This window comes from Cuculus canorus, chromosome 7 (genome assembly GCF_017976375.1).
Source record: "Cuculus canorus isolate bCucCan1 chromosome 7, bCucCan1.pri, whole genome shotgun sequence".
In the NCBI taxonomy this organism is placed as follows: Eukaryota; Metazoa; Chordata; class Aves; order Cuculiformes; family Cuculidae; genus Cuculus; species Cuculus canorus.
This window is the reverse complement of record NC_071407.1, coordinates 33,467,065-33,489,127: the sequence shown is the minus strand read 5'-3', so window position 1 is coordinate 33,489,127 and position 22,063 is coordinate 33,467,065. Positions and strand designations below refer to the sequence as shown.

Sequence of the window (22,063 nt, the reverse complement as noted above, 5' to 3'; positions counted from 1 at the left end):
GACGACATCTGCTCTGCTAAAGTTGTCCCAAACTGCACATATACACACAATGAAGACAGTTCAGAAGAATGAAGCTTTGCTGCTCCTTTAAACGAAGCAATGTTCGTACACGAGTGATGGATTTTGTCCACGATTCTATCACCAGCAAGAAGAACATATTCTGGGCATCGGGTTTATTTATACTCCAGATCTAGCTAATAGGAATTTGGGCCCAATCCAAACGCTCTTGATATAATAAAATCTTTAGCCAGAGCTAAGCAGCATTTGAAGGGAGAAGATCAAGGATGAAGCTTAAATGCTGCCGCTGCAGTTATAGATTTTTACTTGCCCAGGTGTCCAGTTCTCCAGACACCTTAAGCACACCAGATGAATATGTCACGCTCTGATCATTTCCTCCAGCCAGGCTTGCTGGGACAGAATAACAACTCACACAAAGCACTCAAGAAAGTGATTAAATCCCTCGACAGAGGGCACAAAAATCTATTTTACCCCCTCAGGATTACACTGACCACCATAGTCCCACTGCATTGCAATAGCTTAGGTAGGGATGAACAGACAGTCTACAGCAGAAGTGGTAGCGGCTTTTGTCTGTACAGTCCTTCTAGCATGAAGAAGAGTAGAAACTTTTAGGGGATGACGTAGCGAACCACAGGGTATAAAGCAAGACCTTTGACAGCAAGACTCTTCCTAATGATGACTTGGTTTTCAGACAAGAAGTTAATCCCTCCCCCTGTTTAGCAGTATCACAGATGTCTTGTCTAGATAGTGATGACTGGAAGATTGTGAAATGACTCTAGATCTTATTCAAGCTGCTGGAATTTTCCCATGGACTTCAATGAGAGTAGCGTAGTAGTCAGTATCAACTGAAATTGCAGATGGTATTTCTATTCCCAGATACACCACAACCTGTAGTTTTAAACAACCAGTAAAATGTGGAAGCATTACAGAGAATGAGCTCCCGTGTTTATGTTCCCACGTTGTGTCCTCAAACAAAAAGGTTGCACAGGAAGCCCAAAAGTATTGAGTTTGATGATCAGGCCATTCCTCAGCAACGCAGCAAGATTTCGGACACAAGATAAATGCCAAGTGCTGTGAGAGGTGTTGAAATGATATTCCTCAATTAAAGACGATTTTGGTATAATGATTTTGAATAGCCATAAAGAAAGTGCTTTCATAAGAAGTCCATACCAGAGGGGCCAGAGAAACTGCAGGGGAGCAAAGGGCCTCCAAGGGCCCTTAACCGTTACGGGTAACTGCCGGGCATCAGTAGCTAGATATGATAAATATAATCTCACTTCCAACAAGAGTTTTAGTTCTTTGAACCAAGACACATTTCAAAGAAACTTAAAAGTCTAGGAGTTATTAGCCCTCCAGCCACACAGGGTAAGCTTTGATGCAAACTAAGTATCCTCAATACTCACCACGTCCTAGATGTAAATGGTGCCAATACAGAACTAGTTTTATTAGCGCTTTGAGCAACTGATGCTTGCTTCCTCACAATATCAACTGCTTTGCACACCTGTCTGCCAGAAAGGGTTCTAATTTCCATGGTCCCAATTCCCATGGATCCCCCAAAGGTTTCAAACTAAACACTCTTAACTCTGAAATTTCCAACAACAACTAACAGCCAGGCATTTAAGTTTAACAATTGCCAACCTCATTTTTTAAGGAAAAACAAATACAAACAAACAGTAGAATGTAGATTAAAAAAACACAAGGAGGTTTTTCATGGGAAGCATTATTCCAGCAGGCACTTACCTGATACTGGAGGCAGAGTTATGTCTCGAACTGTGTTAAGAGATCTCTTATTTCTGGAGTCAGATGCTCTACTGCCTTTGCAGCTTCTGTGATAGCTTTCCGATACATCCCTTTCTTCTTGCGATTAAATCTCAGTTTGAAAAATTCAGAGAAAGGAGAGAGTTTTGAAACAGATAAGAATGAAGTCGTTGGAGAACCAAACCATGATACTTTAGCTTCTCGCCATGAAGGTTCCCCGTTTTCCTTCTGGCTAAGGTTTATGTCAAGAACACGTGCTGGCCACCATGGAAAACCATGAATTTTACCCCAAACAATATCCCCCACTGAAACAGTTCTTCCATCTTCTGTGACACATTTAGACACACTTTGGGTATGCAGTCTAACTGTCAGTGGTGGCACAATTTTACGCTCATCTTTTGAAGATGAAGAGACAGATGCATCATCACCAGGCAAAAAGTCACACATTTCTGGTGATGTTACTTCTGAACTAGAAGACTTGGATTCGTCTAGACTGTCGTTACTACACACTGATAAACTAGAAGAATCTGCTTTTCTTTTACGATAATTCATAAGGAAAGCCAAGTTATCATGTCCATCTTTACCTTGGTGAAATCTTTTAAAGTCATCATCTTCACCTGAACTCCCTGAAGATATCTCAACTAAACTTCTGTCCGTGGATTCGTCATTGTAAAATGTACCAGGATTGGACTTCCTGCTGTTCTGAAGGACATTTATTTCATCAATAAGTTCTGCCTTATAAATTGAAACACTCTGACCATCATTTATGCGATGGGGCTTCAGCCGTATCTTTGGGGGTGGGACATCCGCACTGGAATGCACCGGCCGTGTGAGCTTCAGTTTTGGAATGGAAGCAAGCTGGCTGCCTGCTGACTTGTCCATTAAACATTTGGTTTCTCGACACCGTTCAGTGTCTCTGGTCTCCTCTTGGTCCTCCTCTCCATTCTGCAATATTCGCTCTGGACAAAATGGTTTGACTGAGCCATGAACCCGGGAAGGGATTTTTACAACTTCACCTTTCCCTTGTGGAGTACTGTAGGATATTTTTATAACTGGTGTTCGATGAACTAGTTCTCCAGAAAATTTGTCATCCTCTCTCTTCTCTCTTTTGTTCCTTTTCTCCATGTAGTCAGAGTCGCTGTGCTTTTTCTGCTCTTTGTCCTGAATGCTTAGCTTCCTCCTGGTTTTAGCATTCTGCCTAGCAATGTTTGCATCCTCAGGATTCAGAGTGTTTTTACACTTCTCACAGAGCACCTGCCTTGGTCGCAGCCTGATAGTGCTCATGATAAGCCTTCCCGGGTCTCTGTTCCGCGACAAACGCCTCCTCGTCCTCTTTATAGTCCGCGGTGGTGGTTGAGGAACCCACTGGTTGTACGTGTGCCGTAGCCATAGTGGACGAGGAAAGGGAGCTCCCTCAAAGTAGGGGGGGTAAGGAGGAAGGCTACCGGGCGGCGGCGGAGGCAGCAGGGGAGGTACTTGCTCATCACTGTTTCCCTTAAGAGGCTTTTCACCAGCGGGCTGCAGCTCCATCTCGCCCTGCACAGCATCCCCGCCATCAGCAACTCCATTAGCACAAGCGTCAGCAGGAGGGTCCTCGTGCTTGGGAAAGGCGGATGGGAGACAAAACAATCCCGACCTAAAACAGGTTGAGAAAGACAAGAGAAGGAGAGAGACAAAGAGTCAAGATGTTTGAAAGGTGCTTCTCTGGGAAGACTATGTTTAACAAATATGCCGGCTTCTTTCAAAACAAAAGAACTCCACCCCCTAACCTCACTCCACTCAAAAATCCTCCCATAATTTCTACGCACTAAAAACGCAACACTTTCCTTTGAATTTTAAGAGGAGGCAGCCAACTCTATCACTGAAATAAACACCACCATTTCAAAACTCAGGAAGGGTGTCCTACTCTTCTGGCAGAACACGCACAGAGATCCATATCTCCAGTTCCATGAACTCTTGGCACAAAGTTTTGCTCTAAGAAATTTGAAGTTTTATCACGCAGAGCAGTTTATTTTATCAGCAGGCTGGTAAAGCCATGAGGAGGGCTGTGATATAGATTATGCCAGCCTTCTCAGAGCTACTAAATTTCCTCTCTTCACACTGTACCCGCATGGCTGATTTTTCAGCGTCTTATTCAAAATCTGAACCTGACATGAATGGGTAACTTGCATTTTCAAACCACAGGTCCACAAGCCCACAGCTCTGCTCCTCTTCCACCGGTCTTTCCATATATAACTACTTGTTACAATAAGAAATACGTCACTACTTCAGAAAAGCAAGATTAAGAATGATGATGGAGTATTGTCCAGCACCAAGTTTCATTACAGGCTACCAAAGTCTGGAAACAGTATCTTGCACAGATATTGGCAAAACCAAATCCTCTTTAACACTGAAACTCACAACTATCTTTGGGTTTTTGCACCAGAGTTTACGCCCTTGGTCTGACATTAGAAATATTATGCTAACACAGCACTTGGACAAATATTTGCCCTGAAACGCTGACTCGAAATGGGCAATGCTCGCTGTCTTGGCTTTCCAGAGATACTTCTGTGGAGAGAGTACCATCAGTGAAGTGTTTCAGCTTTTTTAATGATAACAAAATGCTGTATGGGTGAGCCATGAAGAAGCCACAAGAGACAGAACATCCACAGACCAAATGCTAGTTTTACTTTAGGATGCCACATTCCCCATTGCCCTCCTTGCTAACCAGCGTTTCTCTTCCAACTACTAGCAAGGGAGAAATGTCTTGGTGGTGCCACAGAGAGAAGGACTTTGGCAGCTGTCATGCAGAAGGGCACCAAAGAGGAGTTGAAGGCATTCACTAAGTCACACCCCCCCTTATCAAGAGAAGCACAAAGTTACTTCTGTGTGTTCACCCATTGAAAGAAGCCTCCTCCCCCAACCCAGGGCTCCCAGCATCTTCCCCAGCTCTGCTCTCAGGCTGCGTCGCTTTGCTGTGGGAAGGACCCTAAACCCACTCCTTCCTCTTTCCAGGCACAGGTGAGGAGGTCTCTCTCCTTCCTACAAAAGCATCAGCCAAAATCAGCGTTACCAAAGGTCATGAACCATCTGAGACCAGAGACAAAAAGTGCAGGGCTTTTAAAGCAGATTACAGGAGAATGGGGAACATGGATCCCATTTAACACAGCCCTAACCCTCTGACTCCATTCTCCTCAGACAACTGCAGACTGTATCTCTCTCACCTGATCTCCATGAAGACTCCCACCGAGTTTAAAAATAAAGCTTACATAAACTAAGTAAGCAGCAATTAGCCTGATTCTGCTACCACGAATCTGGACTCTGAAAAGTCCTTTCCATTATTCAATGAGTAAAAATGCAAGAACATGCTATTTAGATGACAGTTTAGTTTAATTGGGAAGCTCCACGTTCGAATGCTAGCGAGTTAAGAGGATTAAGCTGTTGAAACCACATAATTCAGAACAAAATGTTTTCGTTTTAAGAGGTTTTTTTTAACAGAAACAACAGAGAAGGTAGGTGTCTTTCAAATGACAACCAAAAATGCAAGTACAATTTGTACAGCCAAACTAAGATGTCAGCATCATGCATAAAGCAACTGAATAATTGACATAATTGACATAAGCGACATAATTTCCAAAGCTCTGGCTATAAATTTCAGTTATTTTACGCAATGAGATTGTCTGATTTGATCATACTAGAAAACTGTACAAGTCTTCTGTTCCTTGTGTGGAAACAAGCCCATCTCCCTCTGCTCCTGCAGGCAAACCCAGATCCTGTTTGCTCTCCGCAGCCTGGCTCCCAGCAGGCAGGTCCATCATATCCATTTTCTTCCCGATGATGCAGTGTGGCACGAAGCTCCTCACTTGGCTAGAGCAAAGCACTCAAATGTTAACTTCAGGGGATGATTTATGCTTGTAAAGTTAACATATTAGCACATTGTGACTCTGCTAGGTTTGAAACGGCCCACGCTGCAACAGGAACGCGCTCCTACAGACCCCAGCCTCACAGAAGCATGTGTGTCAAGAAACACGTGTACCTATGCTCTGGTACCTTCTGGCATCGCATGGCACTGGACTATGGCTATCTCGGACTGTGGTGGGACTAGGAGCAGGCGCAGGCCCTCAGCAGCCCTTCCACTCCACCAGGTGAGGAGGTGCAGGCTGGCAGGGACGTCAGGGCACACGCCTGCACCACGCCGGTAGCTCGTGACAAGCGCTTCGGAGAAGTGCAGTGGCTGTTAGGCATTTTAACCAGAAGCCTTTCAGGCTGGGGTCCTGCTAGTTCAGATTTGATACAAAACTACAAGGAAAAAAAGTCCCAGCGATCAGGAATGGTATCCTCACCCAGACTCATCATCACCCTGTGACAGGTCACCGCTCCAGCAGCATTTCAGCTCAAAGACACAGCAGCACCAGCAGTCTGAGAGAAAATACACCACCTGCCTTGTCCGAGGGATTACAGGAACCGGCCAGGCTGAGCAACAAAGCAGCTTAAGATTCATTTTCGACGGCAGCAGCTCCCACACAATCGGGTAGCAGCTCTGGCAGGGATGGCCACGGTCGGGCAGGGACAGATGAGGTCAGCACAGTGGTGCAACAGGATTGCTTCTACACTGGTGCTGGGGTGGGCATCACTGCATCCAACAGTACCAGGGAAGAGGCGTACTCTGCACGGCCACAGCACCAGGTGCTGGGAATTTTAAGATACACAGCCAGGCGTACTGACAACGCAACTAAATCCTTCCTGCCCTGCTCAGGGCTTGGGACACCATGGCACAGAGGCAGGTGCAGCGGCGACTCAGAGGCTCCCTCCTCTCCCTGCTGGCACTCACAAGTGCCCCTGCCTCGGGGAGCTTTGATAAGGCACCCAGCATCTCCTGTGTGCCCTGGACTGGGTGCTCTTACAGGCAGACCACAAGGGCAGCCCCTGCAGCTCCTATGGCTCCAACCAGGACATCAGAAACCTGCATATGCCCCCACGTGCCATGAGGTGACCATACTGGTGAAGGAACGGGTTGATGAAGTGCTTAGGGACGTGGTTTAAGGGAGTGTTAGGAATGGTTGGACTCCATGATCCAGTGCGTCCTTTCCAACCTAGTGATTCTATGAGTCTTTTCCAGTCCGCCTGCCACATCAGTTCTCGGCAGAGGCAAGAAGAGTTCTACTGTCTTGCTCACCTGTCTGCCCACCCGTTCAACGGTAAAGTGCACCCCGGCCCCACTCCTCAGGCACAAGGGAAGGAAAGCAGCTCCAGAGAGGCCATGCACAGAGCATATCGTATCTCATCACCACATCCCCAGGTGCAAGCAGCACCTATTCAGCACGAGTGAACAACCACCACTGCCCAAGGCTGCCTTCTGCTTCTCTCTCTCTCCACACTATGAGCTCCTGCCAGGGATGCACTGGAAAATTAAGCTTCTCCAGGCTCCTTCAGCCGTGGGAAAACCAACTAAAAGCAATTAAGTTCTACCCTTGGAGAGCGTTAGCCAGTTGCTGTGCCTGCAGCTCCCAGCGCTCCCCCCAGTGCTGCCCTCTCACCCAGCCTGAAGCTGCTTTCCATGCAGGCACAGCTCCCTGTGAAAGGGTTTAGCTCCGGTGTCTTTCCACCCACTGCAGAACAAGAAATGTTGCATCTGACACACTTCACTTTCCAGAAGCTCACTTTTACCACAAGGAAAAATGCCACTAGCTTTCCCTACATCCCCCATGCTTTTTTTTTTGCACAAATCTGGGTGTAATTAATGTATTTCTATCTACTCACTGTCACCATGGATTCTTCATATCTAAACCCATTCAACTAAGATGAAGGTGCCCAAGTTTATAGGTTACAAGCATAGGTGCATGTGCAGGTATTAGAAGCATCAGAAAATGTGCAGAATGTGATTTTGCTCTGTTTATAATCTCCCTTTCTGGGGCAGACACAGCCAAGTGGACTAATCCAACCTCTGCTTGGAATAGAAGACATCAACCTCCAATTTATAATCATGCATAATTAAAACACAACTAATTCTAAGTTCAGTTGCAACAAAATTGCCAAGTCTTGTTATCAAAACCACTCTAACTGCAGCCAAAATGCATTTAAATCCCATGAGCATGGATGCTATGCAACTTACTGTCTAGAAGAGTGAATTTATCAGAACAAACCAACAGCCAATGACTTGATAATAGGTACTGGTGCTTGCCACATGCACTATCTCGGTCAACAGGAGATGCCTGCAGGAAGCCAATAACCATTTTTTCTTCAAATAATTCCCCAGCTATTAGAAAAATCAGGTATGAATTTTTAACTACATTCCACTGTTCCCAAAGGCCCCGTGGAGAAGGCAGGCTGGAGGCAGGCAGATCGGTGCACAGGGTAGACAGAAAGCAGGTGGGAAGGAGGCAGGTTCCTGCCCACAGCCACTCCTGCTTCCCACGCAAGCTGCCTGCAGGCTGAGCCCCCGCAAACCTGTGCTGGCTTCTTCATGGCCGAGATAACGGGAGTCAGACAGTGGGACCTGGATGGAGAAGGCCTGCCTCTTGCCCAGCTCCCCACATTAGCTACTACATTTTAGGAGAAGAAAGAAAGATTTGTTCCTTATGTAAAGCTAAAACCAGTTTAACAAAGAAAAGAAAGCTGAAGAGCCACCACACAGGCTTTTCCTCTCTTTCTTTTGAGGTCCTCTCCCTCTTTTTATACAGGTAAAATGACCCGCTCCTGTCATCCCACCCCACTGCCCAGTTTTTCCTCTCTGGTGAGACTGAACTGCCCACACAGCACTGACTGCTGCCCACCCGGGAGGTGGGCAGAGCACCAGTAGACCCAGTGCACCGGTCAGTGGGAGACAATGTTTCACCAGCATGGCAGTGGGGAGGAGGAAGGAAAACACTTTTGCTACATCCCCAATTTGAACTAGTTTTGGGGTCTTCTAAGTTCAGCACCAAGCTGATAAATGCCCGTGGCCTTTGGGACAAGTCTTCACCTTTATCTTCCGAACACCAGCAGACTGACTCCTGTATGGTGCTGTGGTGGGCAAGACTTCTTCCCCCGACATCCTAAATGCATGGTTGCTGCAGTGAAGAAGGCGCTTTCAGCCTATTCCTCATGCCTACCTGAAGTCACTAAGGTCCACCAGGAGCCTCACCTATGACGCTTCCTTCCTGCTAAGGGCCACAACCAGAGGCCGTGGTTCTCCAGCCATGTGATGGCCACCATGTGTCACAGGCTTATGATGGTTGTCACAGCCCAGTCAGTGCTGGGGACCACCATGGATGGAACGTGCCCCAGCAGTTGCTCTGCATTCAAGTTCTGCACAAGTTCTTTGCACAGGGAGAGGCTCTCCTCCCAGTGCTGCAAGAGACTCGTAGAAGCTGGGATCTCTACCCACAGCTTCTAGAGAGATAGGTGGGATGTGCTCCCGCTTCATCAAGGCCCCAAATCAATGATTAAAATGTGGTGCCAAGCGGCACCCAGGAGTCGAACCGCTTTTGTTTGCATGCCTCTACCTGAAGCAGCAGTACCGCACCAGCGGGCTATGAAACTGGCCCACTCAAAGATCTTAGCCTTTTTTAAGGGCATGAGAGGCAGCGGAAATCCCATCCCAGTGTGACCTCGGGGGCAGACAGGCCTATTCGAAGGCTCACCTTTTGCCACAGACAAGTCTGATCATTAGAGACTATAATTACTGGGGCAGGTGGGAGGAGATGGGGGCTGCTATCCCACTCACGAGTTAAAAGACATCAACCAAACCTCTTCTTTCTGCCCTTCCCATTCCACTTCAAGCCAGAAAGGAGGATGCTCCTCCAGCATCCCCACTGTAGGTCCAACCAGCCTGAGCTGAGTCGCAGGTCTCCCAGTCAATAAGACAGCAGCAGAACAAGCACCAAACCTCGGAGATAACTCTACAGTTCAGAAGACTGTGGGCTGCCCGCTGCCCTCCTACCCCAACAAAGATTCACATCTGCAGCAACAGGGCTGGGCCAGCAATGGGCTCCAGGAGTGCTGTAACGCTGAGAGGAAACACCTGTCCAGACATTTCTTGAGGGCAATGAGTAGGAAGAAGGAATAAATCATGGAGAAAGGTTAGAGGAAAAAAAAAAAAAAAAACAGGTGAAAAAGTGCATATTGTCACGAAGGAGGAAGAGAGTCGGAATGTGAAAAGATAGAAAGAGCTGAGATTTGCACTGATGGGAAAGATGCTTACCAGTCTCTCCTTGGCTAGAACAAGACACCAGGCAAGGTTTATAAACTCTATTAAGAGTCAGATGCCTGAATACTTTTGAAAATCTGTCTCCAGATTTCCGCGATAGCCAGTGAAACTCAACGAACTATGAAAGCTACGTTCACAAACCTCGCTTCTAAGGAGAATTACAGCAGCAAAGCTGGCTGTGCTCCTACCCAGCACTAACCTGACAACTATACGAAGTATAACCATACGAAGTAAGGCTGAGAGAACTGGGTTTGTTCAGCCTCGAGAAGGCTTAGAGGAGACCATGCTACGATGCACCAGTACATAAAGGGTGTCTACCGAGATGACGGAGACTACCTTTTTACGAGGAGTCACATGGAAAAGACAAGTGGTAATGGGTATAAATTGCTCCTGGGGAGATTCCGATCAGATCTCAGAAGAAAACTTCCACCATGAGAACAGTTAAACATTGGAATAATCTCCCCAGGGAAGCGGCAGAATCCTCTACACTGGACACTTTTAAGGCTCAGCTTGACACGGTTCTGGGCCATCTCATTTAAACTACAGATCACCTAAAAGGTTGGACCAGATGATCCCCGAGGTCTCTTCCAACCTGGCATTCTAGGATTCTATGATTAACTCATTGGTGTAGCAGACAGAAATCAAAGCCTGCTTCTCAGCTTCAGCAGCACCCAGAGAAAAGCTGGCTGGCTTTGACACAGTGCATTTCAAAAGCCGTGAGTTTAAAGACACTTTAGAAGTTAGTATTGTTCTGACATAAAGCACAAGCAGCGTGAATACTTTCCCTGTCCTTCAGAAGAACAGGCCTGTAGTGTCCCTTCTTTAGGGAAATGCCTCTGCGTCAGAGGGGACCTCGGCTTATTGAGAGTGACACATCCAGGCAGCCGTGCTGTGGCTGAAGACGGGGGTCACAGAATCACAGTTTGGGTTGGAAAGAACCTAAGATCATCCAGTTCCACCTCTCTGCCATGGGCAGCGACACCTCCCACTGGCTCAGGCTGCCCAAGGCCCACCCAACCTGGCCTGGAACACCTCCAGGGATGGGGCAGCCACAGCTTCCCTGGGCAACCTGGGACAGGGCCTCACCACCTTCATCGTAAAGAAAGTCCTCTTTATATCCAGTCTAAATCTGCCCCTCTCCAGTTTATACCCATTGCCCCTTGTCCTATCACTCCATGTCCCAGCAAAAAGACTCTCCGCAGCTTTCTTGTAGCCCCTTCAGGCACTGGAAGGTCGCTATAAGGTATCGTTGGAGCCTTCTCTTCTCCAGACTGAATAACCCCAACTCCCTCAGCCTGTCCTCCTACGGGAGGCGCCTCAGCCCTCTAACCATCATCTAATACAGGGATACAGGGGGAAGATGCTCCAGGACGCCCTGCAAAGCCGCCCCCAGGCGCAGGGAGAAGGAGGGCGAGCACCGGAGCGTGGGACGGCGGGGAGGAACAGGCAGAAATGGCAAAGCCGGGGCCGGTCGCCGCCTCCTCCCGGTTCTCCGGCGGGGGGGTCTCATCTCGGGCCCCGGGACGCTTTGTTCCCACCGGGCGAACAAAGGGCGATCGCCCGCCCGCCCCGCCCCACGACCCCCCCGTCCCCCCCCGGTGCCCCCGCGCCGTACTTCTTGGTGCAGTCGAGCAGGACGCCGGTGAAGCGCCGCTCCCCGCAGCTCAGCGTGACCACCAGCGTGTCGTTCACCATCTGCTCCACCAGCACCGGCAGCCACGCGCCCACCCGCGGCAACGACGGCGGCGGCGCCTCCGCCTCGGCCATGCTGCCCCCTCCCCCGCCGGCGGCGACGACGGCGGCGGCAGCGGCAGCAGCAGTAGCAGCAGCGGCGGCGGCCGCTGGGACCGGGCCGGGCCGCGCCGCGCGATGACCTCACAGTGCGGGCGCCCCGCGGCTGCCGTGCGGGCCGTGACGTCACAGCGCCACCCCCGCCGCTGCGGGCGGCCCAGCGGCCCCTGCTCCGCCGGACGGGGCGGCCGCGCACGTGCGCCGGGGCGGGAGCGGGGGGTACAGGGGCGGGGCCAGAAGGAGCAGAAAGGGGGCGGGGCCATGGGGACACGGCCCGGCGGGGAAGGGGCGGAGCGGCGAGGAGGGGCGGAGCCGGACAGGAAAAGGAGGGGGGAGGGGCGGGGCGCGAGGGGAAAGGGGCGGAGCCAGGACGGGGTTGAGAGGGAGGGGCGGGCCGGACACGAAAAGGGGCGGGAGCCGGAAGGAGGAGGCCAGAGGGAGGGGCGGGGTCTGCCAGGAAAGGGGCGGGGCCGGGATGGACAGAGCCACGTGGGAGGGACGGGATCTGCCCGAATAGGGGAGGGGCCAGGCAGGAAAGACGCGGAGCCGGGCAGGAAGGGGGTGGGGGCCTGGAAAAAGAGGGGCAGGAGGGGCGGGGCCAGGAGACACAGGCGGGGGCGGGGCCTGGAAAAGGGGGCGGAGCCAAGAGGGGCAGAGTCGCGTAGGAGGGGCGGGGCCAGGTGGAGCGGGGCAAGGCGGAAGGGGCGGGGCAGGGAGGGACAAGATAGCGTGGGAAGGGCGGGCCAAGAGGGTCGGAACCTGGAAGGAAAGGGACTGGGGCGAGAGGGAGGAGCCTGGAAGAACCGGGGCGGGGCTATGAGTGCTGGGGCGGAAGTGGCGGGGCCAGGAGGAGTGGGGCTGCTGGAAGGGGCGGAGCCTATGGACGGAGCCGAGTGGGAGGGGCGGGGCCTGGCAGAGCATGAAAGACGCGGGGTCACTCGAGGGGTCGGGCCAGTCAGAGAAGGGGCGGGGTCAGACAGGAAAGGGGAGGGGCCGGGGGGCGTGACGTAGCAGAAAGGGGTGAACCCAGGAGGGGAGGGAGGGGCGCACAGGTTCGGTCCCGCCCGACCCCTGGCGGCCGCACCGCGCGCCAGGAAAGCCCGCAGGGGGCGGGGACAAAGGGTCGGGGACAAAGGGGGCGGGGCTATCCCTCACCCCGCCCCTCGCGGTCCTCCGACAGGGGCGCCGTGCGGGTGGGTCCCGTCCCTTTTGGGCCTCGGGGCACGGGGAGAATGTGCCCTAGGGCTGCCCTGCAGTGCTGGGAAACAGAGAACCGTGTGGGCAGCATCGAAAGCAGCGCGGCCAGCGGGGCGAGGGAGGGGATTCTGCCCTCTCTGCCTCTCTTGAGAGACCTCAGCTGGAGTATTGTGTCCAGTTCGGGAATCTTCAACATAAGAAAGAGATGGAGCTGTTGGAACGGGTCCAGAGGAGGCTACAAGGGTGATCGGAGGGCTGGAGCACCTCCCATATGAGGACAGGCTGAGAGAGTTGGGGTTGTTCAGCCTGGAGAAGAGAAGGCTCTGAGGAGATCTTAAAATGAACTTCAGGTGCCTGAAGGGGCTACAAGAAAGCTGGAGAGGGACTGTTTTTACAAAGGCATGAAGTGACAGGACTAAGGGCCGTGGGTATAAACTGTAGAGGGGCAGATTTAGACTGGACAAAAGGGATAATTTCTTCCTCATGACGGTGCTGAGACACTGTCCCAGGTTGCCCAGGGAAGCTGTGGCTGCCCCATCCCTGGAGGCGTTCCAGGCCAGGTTGGATGGGCCTTGGGCAGCCTGAGCCAGTGGGAGGTGTCCCTGCCCATGGCAGGGGGTTGGAACTGGATGATCTTAAGGTCCCTTTCAACCCAAACTACTCTATGATTCTATGAACCCACTGCGATAATTCAATGTCAGAATGATATCACATGTGGGTGTCATCCCACAGGGCAGAGGGGGCGGGTGGCACACAAAGCGGATGTGTCCAGAAGGGGAAGAACAAAGGGACAGACTCAACGTCCCCAACCACCTTCACTACAGGAAGGACACTGAGGGTCTGGAGCGTGTGTAGAGGGGAGCAGTGAAGCTGGTGAAGGGACTAGAGAACAAGGGTTATGAGAAGCAGCTGAGGGAGATATGGTTGAGTAGTGGAGAGGTATGGTTGGATGTGATGACCTCAAAGGTCTTTTCTATCAAACCGGATGATGATGTCTTGGCAGCATTACAGAAACTGGTTTATTTGAAACCAAAATGCCTGTTTTCCTACATAGATTTTGGAGAGCTAATGTTAAATGAAAGTCTGTTCCATTTACAGTACAGAATAGATGCAAAGAAATCTGAACTAAGGGACCCAGGAGAGGGAACACTCCTGTGGGGTGTGGGGTACAGTGGGGCTTGCTGTCCAGGCTGTGTTTGTCTGGCTTGCAGATGAACCAGGGATGCAGGTCTGGGTGTGGTACTGAGCCAGCCCTGCCACGCCACTCCCAGGCCCTTGTAGTGTTTGGAAAGCACTGAGCTCCTTACAGGTGGCACAGAGCCTGAGCTGGCAGAACCTGAGCTGGCACAGCCACAAGCATGGGCAGCGGGATTCTGGGATGCCTTTCAGCGTGGGGGATGCGCATGGCAGCCTGGATCAAACAGCCAGGTCTCTGCCCACTCATCATGGGGCTCTGATGGAGTGGGTGCAGCTGGGTTGTCCCGCTGCCCTGTTGTACCCACCACACCATGATCCCAGCCCCAGCAGCTGCCTACAGGCACCGTGGCACCGAAGGTAGTATCCACACAAGAGAGCGGGATTGCTCGTGAGAAGGCTTGACTTGGAAATTTTAAGGCTTTAAGCCTTTTCTTCTGCCCAGACACCCTGAGATTTTAACTGTTAAACCCTCCCGTAGCACCTGAAAACAATATAAAAGTGACAGTGATACCTCAGAGCTGGAACTGGTTGGGGAGATCTCACAGCCCAGAAGCAGCCGATTCACCTCCAGTCTCAAAGGGACATTCATTTACAGATGTAAGAGTAATCAGGCTTATTAAAGACTTACTGCACAAATCAGCATTATTTGTGGAACTGAATCAAGAGCCAAAGGGGTTTCACTCTACCATGATGGGCACTGACACTGCCAGACCTGCTGTGCTCTGCCTGTGAAGCATGCTAAAACAAAAGGATAAACAATTAATTTAGGGATTTGGTGATCCTCCTTTTTTTTTTGGCTCCCCTCAAAGGTCTAGCATTCCTGAAAATAGAACGAATGAGTATGGATTAATTTCAGCCCTCCTGCTGGAGTAGAAGTGTCTGTTCCCAATTTTCTATGAGCAAGTACCAATAAAATCAGCACAGAAATCAGTCATCTCGTATATAGTTGTGCAAAACTGATTAAAATACTCTGTTCAGTCAATGTCTTTCATTAATCAGTTGTTGATTCAGACATGCAAGACAAATATTTCTGATATACTTGAAAGTCTATTCAGTGACACATCACATAGCAAGCAAGAAATATGCTTTAGGAATGGCCTCAAGCCTAGAAATGCAGCAGATCCTGTGGGATCAACCAATTCAGCCTCAACAGATGATTTCTGCTTAGGACTTAAGAGACATGAAGGTCAAAACCATGTTAAAAACAATAACAAAAACAAAACCAAAACCCTCTTATATGTGACTTTTAGGGGAAAAAAGGAGACAAAATCCTTTTTTTAACTTAATTATTTAAACAATGTGGTTCTGTAACTACTAGTATTTCCTTTAGGGTTTCCTTAGTGTCATAAGCCAAAAAGGATTACTGTACAGAAATTAATGTTTTTATGGCTATCTACAGACAGTATGAGCTAAAATCAGGAAGAAATGATTTAAATTCTCACCCTCGCTCTGTGTGCACATGAACCCACGGCTGTTCGGCTCTGCCTTTGCTGCTGTTGTCAGAGAACTGTCACACTTTTCCAGGTTTCATTGAAATTTTATACTTCAACAAGTCACATCCACTGACTGTTATAACCATCATTTACAAGTAATGTGTACGTTTACTGATCTTTTATGGAAAGATAACATTTTAATCTGAATTCCTGAGCAGACTAAGTATGCTTGTTTAATAAAGTGTCTCTACTGTTGACTAAACTCGAATCGTCATTGTACACAAAAGGCTGAGACCAAGCTGTCAACTGTTTCAGTTGAATGTAGGTTTCTAGTAGAGACTTGCCAGAAAGGACTAATAAATGTTTACTCGCATGAATAATACTGTGTGTTATTTTCTTGGTTATCTAAGCAGCAAAAGAAAAATAAAAACCCTCAACCTAACTGGTATTTGGTATTATTTATTATGGAAACTTTTAAGTGCTGCAATCAGAGTATCTAGAGGACAGGACAAACTGTAGTCCTGAGGCAGCCTTGACTTACTGTAAAACCTTGAAAATATGTTGAGAGCAACATGCAAGCAGGGAAGAAAGTTCCGATGCCATCAAGGACGGGGAAAGCTGTACTAATTTTCAGATAGAAAAGGATCTTTTGAAGCATCATCCAAAACGTGGTGATACACTTTTATATACAGTCTACCTCCAAAACTGCTCAGAAATCATTAAAGGCAGTTTCTTCTGTCACACGCACTCATTAAATCCAGGGACTCCGAGTGTGACTTGGGCCAGATGTAGACCACTTTGGAATATACAGAATAAATCAGTACACAATAATCAGTATGGAAACAGCGGACAGGCTGCATAAACACATGTATTATGGACATTCAAAGGAAACTTTGTCAAAAGTGGATCAAATTAACATCACCCGCAATAGCATCCACTCCGAAAAAGTGCACCAAACCCAAAGGAATTGCTCTGAGCTCTTTACCTGTGTGGGCAGAACTGGCGAGTGAGCCTCGTTAATATGAGATGAGGTAGCACAAAGATGGGTAATTCTGGGTGGCAGAGACAGTGAGGTGGACACTGTTCATGGTCCTTCAAGGGCATTGTGGCCTTCATTAATATAAAATCTTTCTACAATAAGGTTATTCCACATTTGAAGAGTAGCTTTAAATTGAATGCTACAGTTTAACATTGAAAACAGCATTTATGATGAAAACCTAGAGTGGTGTGACATGACTAGTGCAAAGGCAGAGATTAAATTAGTTGGCCGGTAGTACAGAGTTCCTCTGATTAGTAAAATCATAAATGGTTGCTCCTACCTTAGGGATAAATTCTGCGTTTTATTTTCATAGATTTTTCACAAGTCTATAGAAGCGTGCATGAGAAAAACATGCAGAGAAGCTGAGGAACACACTTTGCAACAGTGTACCACAAATCTTGTAAAAGAGAAATTTTACAGTCAGTTAAAGCAGATTGATTATTATTGTAGGTTTCACATAGTCTTCCTAACTGTGTTTGGCAAAGTGAGGAGGCTTCTGCAATTCCCATTCTTATGAATTAACCATTTCACACTTTAACAACTCCAGGTAATCAGAATTTACTGCTGGAAAAGATCACTGAAGTTTGCTTTCTTGGAAAATCAGGCCTTGCAAAGGCCATGAGATGATACTCCTGGAGAGGGAGTCCTTTAGTTTTTCTTAGCTTGGTCTGTAGATCTTCAGTCTTGGAGTTAAAAAAAAGAATGGATGTACAAGTACATATAATTAAGAACAGAAGGTCATGCATGTGTCTAATGGGTCAGATTTTTCCCTACTCTTTCTGCAGCCTCTGTTTGTATACAGGTATAATAGCTAGAGCACACACTAAAATTCACTTGTCCATCCATGTGAACTATATAAGCATAAGAATGTGCTGGGATTTACCTCTCCAGTCACATGTACTTGCTAACATGTAAATCTGTGCATGTTTTAAAATAGCTGAAATGAAAACAGGATTTTTGAATCTCATTAGTGGAAGTGCATGTGTAAGGAATGAAGAAGCTATTGGTTATGAAGGGGCTGGAAGCATTAAAGCTCAACAGATTTTGGAATTAATAAACTGTAACTACACATCCTACTAAACTTATTACTAATAAATAAATTTTCTGAGTAGTCTCAGCTACAAACTTTTGACCAAGTTAAGATTCATATTCATTCACTTAGATATTTCACAAAATTGTAATCAACTTGAAAGCTGATGGAAATTCAGGAAAGCTCTTACAAGTCTTCATGAAAATATCCTCCTTCTTAGACATAAAACTAGAGGGTTTAAAACATTATATCTTTTGATGTTCAGTATGCTATGAACACTATAAAATACAATACAGGGGATATTGATTAAAGAACGGGATCTCCTAAGCAGCACCAAGACTCTGAAATGTGTATTTGGGAAACCAAATGGCAGATTGGATAATGGAAACTGTAAAGGCAACCAAGACCATCCTGAACTGCAGCTGCGTGCCACCCCGTGAGAGCAGAGAGACCCTCCCAGAGTGTCAGGAGCCGCTATGGAGTCTGCTCCTAAATGCGAGGGTGATGTCGTTATAAATGGTGGGTTTTAACCTACCCACCTTGAGGAACAAGTTCCATTTTGGGAGTGTGCAGCTTGCGATGCGCTGTGTGTGATGTTATGGAATATGAGGGATGTGGATAATTTTAGAACAGTGTCATGATTTCCTGGCAGAGGGACAGATGCTTTGCACCGCGTATGACTTGTTTGCCCTGTTATGTAAATTAGGGAAGCCATGCTTGCAGTGCATTAGATCACTTGGGGTTTATGGCCAAAAGATGCTTTGAATAAAACCAGAATTTCTTTTTTCTGAAGATACACATACTATAAAGCGAGGCGAACACTGCAAAAATGAGGCTATGAAATCCACGGCCTTTATGTGATCAGTTCAGACAGCGACAGACACGCGTTAAGTTTCCAGTATTTCCACCTAGTGACAGCTAGGACTCCCCAAGACCTGGAAGCCTGTATGTATGTGAAAGGTTTGAAAGTAGGTGGCTCCCAACAGGAGCAAATTTTCTCACTGCTGCATGAGAGGGAGCTGCAATGGAACAGTCTGGAACAGAATGGATGGACTGCTGCTCCTCTTTGAAGTAAACAGTTTTGAAACCATTTCATCTGCCCTATGTACTCTAAAGAGGGAATCGTTTATTACTACAACATAATTCTTTACTGGGAAGAGGCTTTACCCAATTTAGTACCACTGATACTAACTCTGCACATTAATGAAGATGATTTCTTGCTTGATTAGAATGCACGTGTCATGGCCTTCAAAGAACCTTATAGAGCAGTTGTACTTGCTCTGCCCTCAGGAAACGTATTTCTAAGATAGCTCGCTTTTTTTAATCTGACAAAATCATCATCTGAACACGTTACGTGGAGGGAACAACCCCGCAGGCAGAAGAGAAAGGACAGTGGAATGAGAGGCTCTGCTACCATCTTGCTGGTCCGTGGGGAGAGCATCCCAGCACAGCTGCCCTGCAGTCACCATCCAGCCCTGTGGAAGCCAGGCAGTATCAGTAGCAACCTTATAACCACGGGAGTAAAATAATCAGCCTGGGATCTTGAGGCAAAACTGTTCAAAGGACTGTGTTTCCTCTATTTCCTCCCCCCCCCCCCCCCCCAAAAAAAAAAGAAAAGATACTCACTATCTCAATGCCTTGTTTTAATTTCTTCATTTCCACTTTGTGTGTTCCTTCTAATTTTTCTCCCCTTGCTTTTATCATTTGCGTGTGCTGATTGAGGCACTGTTCAAGGTTTTTTTCTTTGAGGGACCTAAGTAAACATGGTAAAAATATTCTTTCAGTTACTTGCTATTCATTGACCCTTCTGTATCGACCTTCAAGTATTGCAACACATTTCTGCCAAAAATATAAATACAGGCAGAGGGAGCAAAATGACCAAACTGTTGGGGCTTTTGCCTTTGTTCAAATGCGCTTTGTGCCATGTGTGCGCTGTGTTGTGATCTTGTACTGCTGTGCCTTACATTGGCTCTTTTTGCAGGCGTCTATTTATTTACTAGTTATTTATATAAATCAACATCTTTCCTCGCTCAGCGCATAAGCTGGAAGGTGCTCTGGGGATACGTCTGAGTTTGGTAGTGGGGCAGACTGGTTTTGGTGGGTCCATTGCACGGTTGCAGCAGAAACTGGAAGACTTACAGTGGAATGAAGAAAAGACAAAAAGGAGGGATATAAAATCAAGGAAGCTGAATGAGGTCTTTTGATTCAAAGGGACTGACAGGGAGTTCAACACCAGCAGCAGGTAAAACTAAAAGAAGTGCTGCAGAAGGTGTGCTAACAAATCAAGAATTTGAGGGAGCAACCAAGCTGCACCTCATGCAATCTACAGCATTGCAAACGGCTTTTCAACTGCCTTCCTTGTAAATTCAGAATCACGCTGGGCAGCAAAAATACAAAAAAGAATACTACAGAACAGCCCTTTCCAGTGCAAGTTCATGCAAGTATGAATGTGAATACAACAACAGGACTGAATTATGAATAACTGCTAAATAAACATATTTACTTTGCCTTTTGTGCTCACCAGACCTGTCTGGCCATAGTCATGGTATCTGTAACCACCTCTCTTCTGTATTACACGACAGTAGAATATAGCATATTTTTACTTAAAGCTGCTTTACATTTCCCTTGATTTACAGACATCTGCTTAGTAGTTATGGGAACATCTAGCAGGAAGGAAGATGGTACCTGCATCAAGTGGAACAAGCTTGTAGAGTTAGTCCAGTTACAGCCTCGTGTAAAGATACGCTAAATTTTAGAAGTGCAAAATGGAGTGAACCGACACATCTTGTAATTAGAAAAGCAAACGGAACGCTTCAAACTTTCCTCGTATAAAAACCAAATAGAAAAAAAATCCTCACATCTCAAAATGAACACTTTAAAAAAAACCAAACTAGCATCAGACTTTTTACAGGCTCTTAAAAATCCGAGACACGTTCACATTTCACACCTAAAGTCTTGAGTTTTTTTGTGGTTTCTTCTACTTCTTGTTTTGCTTTGGGTTTTGTTTGTTTGCTTGCTTGTTTTTTAAACTCTCATAAAGAAGAATTATTTCAAGTATTTCCCAGCCCAGCTGACAGACTAGAACAATTGAGACAAGTCTGTAAATTTATACTCCAGATGAGCCTGTCAAGGTGAGGCCATCAATCGTTTGAGATTTGTTTAGTTCCTTTTGAAATAAAGGACCACAAATACTCAATTTCTAGTCGGCACTCTGGCTCGCACACACTTTATTACGATGATATAGAGATACTGTAAAATAGTTGGTTTATTATTAAAATAAATTATTACTATAATAACATATGAATTGTTTTAACAGCATGTTTTTTGTCTTAGTTTTGCATTGTAGGTGAAGGAGCAAATGCATATAGCTCAGGTGCAAGGCTCAGAGCGCTGGTGATTGCCTTTACAAACAATTTAGGTTTTTTTAAATAAACCTGAAGTCAACTTGATCTTTCTTTCCTCTCTTAGTCACAGGGTGTGTTGTTCAGGGTGATTTTTTTTTTTACTTCACAAAGTAGCAAAAAAATAAATGAATACTTTCATACTAACAAAATTAAATGGAAGTCACCGATAGCATTACATACGAACAGTTTATGATTGTAATTATCTTTTTAGCACTCGCCTTGTTGCTTTAACTTTCAGCAACTTTTCTTCCATTTCCCCAGGCGTATGGTCCTATTTCTCAGTTCCCTTTTTCATGGCTTGGTAACTCATTTTATCCATAGCATACAGTGCATTTTTTGGTATCTACAGCAAAATACAATGCTAACACATTATATGGAGATGATAGCAATTAAAACCTGGTTTCATGTTGGAATTAAAAATGACGTTGTAAAGGCGGTAGTTCTTTGAAGTCATTGTCAGTGACTCGTGACCATGGGGAAATGCTGTGACTGGTATTTGGTCCCTGATCTTCCCAGACAGCTCAGGGCAGGGTCTGGGGCAGGCAGTGGCTGCTCCCAGTGAGCACCACACCGTGCTGTAAAACCCTTTGGGGAAAAAAGGTTTTCCGTTAGGAAAGCACTTTCTGTATGTTTTCCCACTTGTAACAGAGCGCAAATTCCATTTCTGTAAGAGGGTTTAATACAGAGTCCAGTAAATAAAAAACCCCAAAGCTGCCAGAAGCCTTAGCGTGAACAGCTGCTTTTTTTCTTTTTAGGAGAATAATACTAATGATGCGTGGAGGCCAATGGGAGTTGCATAATAACTCTGCTCATGAATCCTGCAAAGGCTACAGTGACTGAAGCTGAGTCCTAGAATTGAATTTTATATCTAGTACTCCTTTGTTTTCATTGCCTTCAGTTGTAAGGCAATGTAAGACAAGAGTCTTATTTCCTAAGATCGGGGGGGGGAACCAAACAGATAAAACAAATCTATTTAAATTATTTAAATTATTTAATGCTTTATATATACCTGGTCTTTAGCACTCGGTT

General features: G+C 47.0%; 2 protein-coding genes across 4 annotated transcripts in view; both read right to left on the bottom strand.

The window, feature by feature from the left end:
- PWWP2B (PWWP domain containing 2B) overlaps positions 1-11,947 on the bottom strand; it is a 70,015-nt gene extending 58,068 nt beyond the window's left edge. The window contains exons 1-2 of one of the 3 annotated variants that reach the window (XM_054071568.1): positions 11,559-11,947; positions 1,759-3,412 (exon numbers count right to left, since the gene is read on the bottom strand). In XM_054071568.1, the coding sequence (XP_053927543.1) occupies positions 1,777-3,412; positions 11,559-11,710 (1,788 nt within the window). In that variant the 5' untranslated portion in view covers positions 11,711-11,947 and the 3' untranslated portion in view covers positions 1,759-1,776. The remainder of the gene's footprint in view (positions 1-1,758; positions 3,413-11,558) is intronic. The other 2 variants (XM_054071567.1, XM_054071566.1) reach the window with 2 other exon arrangements.
- A 2,163-nt stretch (positions 11,948-14,110) lies between these two features.
- LRRC27 (leucine rich repeat containing 27) overlaps positions 14,111-22,063 on the bottom strand; it is a 34,005-nt gene continuing 26,052 nt past the window's right edge. Inside the window, 3 exon segments of the mRNA XM_054071744.1 lie at positions 14,111-17,283; positions 19,257-19,383; positions 21,253-21,377. Coding sequence (XP_053927719.1) covers positions 17,152-17,283; positions 19,257-19,383; positions 21,253-21,377 — 384 coding nt within the window. The 3' untranslated portion in view covers positions 14,111-17,151.